The 8,219-nt window shown below is 43.5% G+C and overlaps 1 protein-coding gene across 1 annotated transcript; it reads left to right on the top strand.

Annotated features, from left to right (window-relative positions):
• The first annotated feature begins 268 nt into the window (after positions 1-268).
• Positions 269-2,542, top strand: LOC113986212 (D(1)-like dopamine receptor). Its single transcript, XM_027717755.2, has one exon. The coding sequence runs from the start codon at positions 493-495 to the stop codon at positions 1,861-1,863; it is 1,371 nt and encodes a 456-aa protein (XP_027573556.2). The 5' UTR covers positions 269-492; the 3' UTR covers positions 1,864-2,542.
• The last annotated feature ends 5,677 nt before the right edge of the window (positions 2,543-8,219 follow it).

The raw sequence follows: 8,219 nt of genomic DNA, 5'->3' as shown, positions 1-8,219 counted from the left end.
AAGGGCACTCGATCCCAGGACCTTCCCCGTCATTCCCGGTCGACGCCCGGGCCGCATCTCGCCCGCGGGCGGCACCCGGAGCTGCCGCTGCTCCGTCCCGGCGCTGCGGTCCCCGGTCCCCCCGCTCCGCTCCGCCGTCGAGGGGCCGCCGCCACCCGGTCCCGCTGCGGGACAGCCCCTCCATCCCTTCCTCCCTCCCTCCGTGCCTCGGGAGCAGCGGCGGCGAGGAGGCGACACACGGGCGGCCCCGGCAGCCAGAGCGGTGAGTACCCCCGGCACAGCCCGACCCGCCGCGGGGGACACCGAGGCGGGCGGGGGCGGCGGGCGGAGATGCCCCTGCGGGAGGCCGCTCACACAGCCGGTCCCTCGGGCGGCGTCCCGCTGGCAAGAGCGGCCGGGGGTCCCAGGGCAGCGAGGCCGGCCCTTCCTCCGGGGTAGCAGTGCCGGCGCTACCCCGCAGGCAGAGAGGGGGCGGCCTGGGGAGAGCCCCTGATGGGGGGCTCGGCGGCAGGGGACGGCCCGCGGGTGCTGCGGGCCCTCACCGGGTGCCTGCTGGGCTCCCTGGTGCTGAGCACGCTGGTGGGCAATGCTCTGGTGTGCCTGGCTGTCCTGTGCTTCCGTCACCTGCGTGCCAAGGTCACCAACTGGTTCGTGCTGTCACTGGCCATCTCGGACCTCTGCGTAGCCCTCCTGGTGATGCCCTGGAAGGCGATCACTGAGGTGACTGGAGGCTCCTGGCTCTTCGGCAATCACTTTTGTGATACCTGGGTGGCTTTTGACATCATGTGCTCCACTGCCTCCATCCTCCACCTCTGCATCATCAGCCTAGACCGCTACTGGGCCATCGCCAGCCCCTTTCGCTATGAGCGCAAGATGACACAGCGCCTTGCCTGTGCCATGATAGCCATGGCCTGGACCCTCTCCATCCTCATCTCCTTCATCCCAGTGCAGCTGCACTGGCATAAAGCCAAGGACAGGGGATATCCCGGTTACCAGCTGCCTGGGACACCCCGATGTGATGTCAGATTGAATCGCACTTACGCCATTACCTCCTCCCTTATTAGCTTCTACATCCCCGTGGCCATAATGATCATCACCTATACCAGGATCTACCGAATTGCCCAGGCCCAGATCCGCCGTATCTCCACCCTTGAGAGAGCAGGGGGGCAGTGGCCAGCTCACAGCAAGGAGCCCACCTCCTCTTTGCGGAATTCCTTGCACAAAGAGACAAAGGTGCTGCAGACTCTCTCTATCATAATGGGAGTCTTTGTTTGCTGCTGGCTGCCCTTCTTCCTGCTCAACTGTCTGCTGCCTTTCTGTCAGCCCATGATCGAGAAAGACCATGAAGGACAGTCATCCTGTGTTAGCCAAACTACCTTCAACATCTTCATGTGGTTTGGCTGGGCCAACTCTTCATTGAATCCAGTGATCTATGCTTTCAACGCAGATTTCAGGAGGGCTTTCAGCAACCTCTTGGGCTGCTGGTGCTTCTGCTGTGGCACACCCAAATCCACTGTGGAGAGGGTCAACTTCAGCAATGAGCTGGTTTCCTATCATCATGACACCACCTGCCAGAAGGAAGGAGCTGCCTCCTTGTCAGTACCTCCTGCTGCTGTCACCGCCTGGGTGCAGCCCATTCCCCATGCTGTAAGCCTTCAGGGAGAGGACAGCAGTGAGATGCCTGTGGAGAACAGACTTGCGACTTCTCTGACTCAGGCTGCCCCTGGGATCAGCCCCAAGAATTGCCAGGTGCCGGCTATTTTGCAATTGGATTGCAAGACAGAGCTATCCCTGGAAACTGTTGCCCCCTGTGCAGGACTTGGTCAGTGTGAGGGACCCCATTGCCTTGTTTCAGAGAGATAAGTAATTGCATGCTTCTCACACACACAGCCACCCCACAGAGAGTTCACTCTGCCTCCATGTAAGCTACACCTGTACCCCAGCAAAAAATCCCATTCCAGAGGGATGGGAAAAACCACAGAGGGGTGATGGGCATTTGAAATCCATTCCAAAGGCATGTAGTGGACATATATTAACTTTTTCCCATGGCCACCATCACCCTTTACTGTCATAGTCAGTAGACATCTCCCATGCATTTGTTCATCCCCAGTTTCCAATCAAACTTGAGATATTTATTAAGAATAGTGAGATAATTAGATCAAAGTGAAAATGTCTCATAATACTCTACATTCTAGGTGATCATATGCACATGAATTCAGATGTTAAAGATTCAGTGAATTTGTAAAACAAGATCATACCTCAACTGTGTGTATGTGTGTATTTATCATACCTCAATTTTTTTCTTATTCCTCTGATACTTAGCTGGTTACCTTAACACTTCAGTGAAGCTTTCACTGAAAAACAGGTGACCTAGGTAGCAAAAAGAGAAACCTGTTACACAACTTGGTTGTCAGAAGCATCTGTTGGTTTGCTTTTGCCAAAATCATGCCTCTTGTGTTGGATTTCAGATGATTCACCTACAAACACCATATTAAGCATATTTCAAGCAGTTGAATATCAGTAAAAATTCTTTTGTGAAAAATTCTCTATTCTTCATAAACTATTTTTTCCCCTTAGCTTGGGAGGTTAAAGTGGCTTTCTGGATGTTAAGCACTGTCAGTCCAGTCCTGCTGGACTCTGATGTACTAAAGTGGTTTCATCACCATGGTTACGGACTCCCACCACTTAACTATATCTTCTTGTAATAATTTAATTCACTTTCCTAAAACCTCTTGCCCTTCCTATTGTAAAGAGACATGCAGCAGGATGCACTTCCTGGATATGAGCTATTCCTCAGATTTCTAATTTTCTTAAGAACAAATGTGCATTTACACCAAAGACAGGCACACAAAGATGTTAAAGTAATGATTTTATTTTCTAACATATTTGGCTTGAAAAAACTTTTGGTAGTCCTGATCTGGGCTTGTTACATTCCTCCCCAGTGCCTGCCTGTGTCTAATCATTCAAGACATTTTAGAAAACCCAGGGCTTATGAATGCATTTCACATTTTACTAAGTTAACAAGCTACATGAAACTGCCTATCAGTGGAACTACTGACAATAAACAATAAGCAACAAACAATGTGTGGACATGTACCCAGGGTTTTTTACATGTGCATAGCATAAAATGAATGAAAATGCTAGGGGAAATGTAGGTGTATCTTCATCAACCAGAGAAACAGAATTTCATCTTGAGATAGTTTTAGTTTAGTTTCGGTAGTGAGAAGTCATTTCCATCTGTAAAATTTGCAGAAACCGTTGCTAGGTTCCCCTTTTTCTTTAAAGACCATTTTCATACAGCTTTCTGCAGTTCAACATTTTAATACATTTTTAACTAATTAAATTCATCTTTGCACCCACCCTCTGACAACACATGATTTCATTTTACTATTTTCATTTTTAAATCTGAACTGGCTGGATGGAGTTTATGCACACTATTCCATGGGTTCAAATCCCGTGATGCCTTTGCATGAAACATGTGAGCAAGTTGTCTGAGCTTCTATTACAATCAGGGGAAAATCTAGGCCAAACAGTCAAACATGTCTAGAGAGATTTACTGGATCAAGTGAAGATATCCACTCTAGGAGGAGAGGAAAAGCTCACTAGACTGACTAGCTGACAGGGGAAAAAAAGCCAGTAATGCAGGACAGCAACAGACAGGGTATAAATGAGCCAGTTTGCAAACTAGTTCCAATTTTTTGCTGTTGGTAATAAAGCTATAACAATCGGTTGGTAACAATTAGAGATCGTACTAAAAGCCTGACAAGAGGTAATGATCTTTACTATGTATGCAGAGCTGGATTTGCTCTTCTGTTGGATGGTCAGTCTGAAAAGTTTCTCCAGCCTTACCATTTAGATTTCAGGAAATAAAAAAAATATAATCAAAGTAATAAGAACTATCGATTTTTCACAGTAATTTAAATAAATGAATGCGTAAAATAACACAGAGCATGGAGTATTTGCTAACATCTAAGCCAATAATATAGTCAGAGACAACATCACGACAAATGTTCCTGGTGCGCATTTGTTAACAGAAGACGAGAAATACATAAAGCAGCTGAGCTTCAAGAGATCAGACTGGTAATTAGATATTGCCTCTTATGTTTTGGACCATAGCATTATATTAGTGCTACCAAAATACATTGTGACAATAAATTAATTGATAGGGGTAATTAATGCTGTAGTACCAATGCATCCAAGCTGTGAATTACAGTAGTACCAGATCGATACCTCCTTGGTGTGCTGCCAGACTTAGTTTAAAGCTCCTCAAGAGCTTAAAAACCCTCAAACATCTGTTACCATCACAAGTAACATAGAGCAGCTATTACTGGGAACAATAAGGCTTTGGGGGCACTGCAGTTCACTGCAGACTTCTTTCAAAAAGAGAGTAGATTTTCACTGTGCTGCTAACAGCTTATGTTACTGAAGAAGTACAAAGTAACTTTAAAGATGTTTGTAGAGGAAGCCATTTCCTTGAAGTGTGGTAAAATGTTGCTATGATGATCCTCAGAGGCACCACCTCTGAGGATGTGGCTGGGTCTAGTCCAAGGACAAGGGAACAGAGAAAAAACACAATGCCTTTTGTGCTGTGCTGATATCTGAGAATTCAGACTGATTTTGTTCGCAGCACAGGTCACTGCACTCATTACTACCATCACTTTTGCTTCCAGATAATGCACAATAGTTACTTATCTGAATATGCACTCTATTTATTTATTTTTTTTTTTGTAGAAACAACATTTTATTTCCCTTCTGAACAATTCCCTTTGTGAATTTAAGCCTAACTTTCAGTGACAGGAAAGCTAGACAGGCACAAAATTTGAATTGTAAATGCTTCAACTGTTGTTTAGTATGTCTTACTTTATAAAGCTGAAATGTGTAATTTTGGGGTGGCTCAAGTTGAGCTCAAACAATGCCTCAAGTCATATGCTTCCAAAAATATACTTTCTCCCTAAGTGTTGCTACAACATGCCTGCTCCCCTGCAGTCCAGTCACGAGAATCATTCCAAAGCCAAACCTAACCAAACCAACCAAACAAAACCCCCACCAAACAACTGAACAAAATCCAAACTAAACAAAACCCCCAGGGAAACAAAAGAAATAACCCTTGGGGTAGAACAGCATGCTGTAGAGGGGAAAATGTTCACATCATTTAATACCACTGAGTATTGACACTACTGTTTCTGTATTACTTAGAAAAGTCATGATTTCCTTTCAAGAAATGTTCATTGCTGTCTCTCAGCCTCGACTGTAGTGTGTTTTCAATGACACAGGCAGTTTTCCTCATTAGCATGATATTCTGATTTATGCTGTAGGATTTTAGAGGCAGAAGACCCATCACTCTTGGCAAGGGTATCATGTATGGAAAGAAAGGAGAAAAGCCCTTCATGGCATATTGCTCCAGAAGCAAAGACTCTATAAGTTCAGTCTACTGATACAGCTTACCATGGAAAATACAAAGAATTTCAGCAGCCCCAAGGGGTTAACTGGGAAGAACTGGATGTTTCGAGCAGATGGAGTCACTGTGATTTTGATAGCCTTTAGGCTGAGCAGCTAGCATCATGCAATCTAGGATCCACAAAATAGATTTTCTGTAGATTTCAGTCTGCCTGCATACAATCCCACTGCTCTATATTGCCTCGTACCATGCTAGCATGCATTCTCCAAACACTACAAGCAGCTCCTTCCCTGCCTGATACTGTGGCATTTTCTATGATTCTTTTACTGCCTGACTGGATAATTCTAAAAGTCTCATCACTGTGCTCCTCTAAACAGGGTGTGAAAAAACTGTTTTCCATTTCTAATGGAGCTTTTTAGGCCCGGAGAGACCAGGATGCAGAAAGAGGAAAGCTACTGTAATCTGCTAACAAGACAAGACACAAACCTGACCATGTTGGACATGGAGCAATTGTACAAAAGGGCAAAGTGCACTCAGGAGGATAGAACTAATGCCCTGCACACCTCATCTCTTGTCTTCAACAAGAAGCTTTCTTCTGGATGCATTCAGTCCATGATGGTAAGACTTCTTTTGGATACATCTAGTCTTTTGAAAGATCAAAATATACATTCCAAAGAATGATTCTTTCTGGGCTTTACACATCCCAGGTCTTGCTTGGAGGCTTGTTGGTCACCAAACGTTGTAGCCATCACACAGCAGAGGGAATGGTGGGCTGCAGCACAGGGACAGCAGCGAAGTGTCAGGGCAGAACTTCACCTACATGATTTTCTCCCTTTGAACCTCACCAAAATACAGCCAGAGCCAGCCCACATCTCCAGTGGAACAGGATCTGCCTCTCAGGTTTCCTAGGTTTTTGACATTTCTGACTTAGGGATGGGAACATGTTCAACCTATATTTCAGTTTTGATGTATGTACCACAGAAATAACACCTATTTCCTTTCTTGCAGAGTAAAGGGGGATGAATTAACTAGTTTTTCCACAACTCTGACGCTCTGACACTAAAACTGGTTTCTATGTTTTGTGATTAATTTTTCTTTCCAAATTGAGGGGAAAAAAAACCCTTTTTGGTCTTAAGAAATAAGAGAAGGAATTTTGATTTGTTATTTGTCCATTTATGTCCTACTTTTCTAATCCCTTTGTACATATTGAGAGCAGCAAGGCCACAGGGAAAGTAATTAAATTCTTTGGGGAGAGTAGCAGCTATGTTGTGAGAAGAAAAAATTATGTTTTGTGTATAAATTCTCTTATCACTTCCAAACTTTCCAGAATTGTCTACATGAAGTTTTCCACATACCAGAAGCCTTTCACAGATGTGTGCACCTGGGCTTTGAGGGTGCTGGCATAGAGCTGGCAATTGCAAACTACAACAAGAAAACAGATGGGTAAAAATGTGCAAGTGCAGTTTTTACTCTTGTACAGTCAGATTATTCCATACCTTCCACCACAAGAATAAAATACCATGTTTTCTAACACACAAAAGAAAATGCCAGAACTGTTCAAAAAACTGCTTGCAGCAAATGTTTGGTAACAGGATCCACATTTGTGTCAAACCAGAAAACATCCTTTTTGGGAACTTGGTGGCCTGTTTAGTGACAATGCAAAATACACAAGCAAGAATATGAGACTCAGCTGCTTTAAGAAATATTAGGTTCTTAGTTCCTCTTTTATTCAGGTGTTTTTCTTTCATGCTTCATTGTTATGATGTGGTGGATTTTTTTAATTTATTTGATATTTATGTATAGTATAGTTCTACTTTAAAAACACAGTATCAAACTCACTTTAATTTTGTAATACAAGAGTCATGAAGGATGTGTTGGCAGAGTATACAAGGGCTTGGATAGCCTGTGTATTTCTGCCCCATAAAAATCACTTTAATTTATAGGACAAGGCCAACTTAATTGTTTGCTTGTGTGCAATACACCCACTTTCTTTCCACTACATCAGATCTTTAGATAAAACCACCATGTAAAAATAAACATAACCCATAAGAAAACTCCTTAGAAAAACATCCACCTTTCAGGTACAGGACATCTTTCACAATTATCTCTTTTGACATTTACTTTTCCTTGTAACAGTCTACATATCAGCTCACACCATGGGAAACCAATCTCCAGCCTTCGGTCTGTGAGCAGGTGGTAAAAGAATTCAGCCTGAATAAACCGAATGTCTGAATTTGCTCCAGTTTCAAGTGAGGTATTTTACTGTGGTGATATATAGCAGTCATTATCAATGTTACATTTTTCTCAATTAAAAATGGACTATTTCTATTATTTTTTATGAAATAAAATTAAACATACCTGGACAGTTTATTGTATATTTTATAGATTTGCCATTTAGGTTTTCTAGGATTTTAACTGGAATCTGGTAGATCAGATCTTTGGTTCTAGAAATTTATTTTTTTCTTAAATTTGTATTCCACCATATAGCCTTGAAGTTTTTTACTCAATCCGCAAGACATATTTTAAAGAACTCGGTCTTCTGTTTACAATTTGTTTGTTAAATAATCACAATTTGTTTCCTCTTTGAAACGCTCTGCAATTACACTTTGTTAATGAAACCCTCACAACTTACATTTTCAGAATGTGAAGTTCTGAAGGAGAAAAATGAGAGGCAATCCCACCCCTCTGAGTTTTCTCAGTGATCTGTAACGTGCTTCGTCCCATACGTGGTGAATGGGGAGCTCATGCTACAGTACCAGGGTTTACATTACCAGCCGTCTGCTCTCCTCATGTTCCTGCTGCCTCTCCAATAAAAGTGCTC

The sequence above is a fragment of the Pipra filicauda genome, unplaced genomic scaffold (assembly GCF_003945595.2).
Source record: "Pipra filicauda isolate LSUMZ 115617 unplaced genomic scaffold, ASM394559v2 scaffold190_size1978887_pilon, whole genome shotgun sequence".
NCBI classification, from domain to species: Eukaryota; Metazoa; Chordata; class Aves; order Passeriformes; family Pipridae; genus Pipra; species Pipra filicauda.
The sequence above is the reverse complement of the archived record's forward strand: the minus strand, read 5'-3'. Positions and strand labels throughout refer to the sequence as shown.

Coding starts and splice junctions, on each gene's coding strand:
- LOC113986212 (XM_027717755.2), top strand. CDS start 493: ATGGGGGGCTCGGCGGCAGGGGACGGCCCGCGGGTGCTGCGGGCCCTC.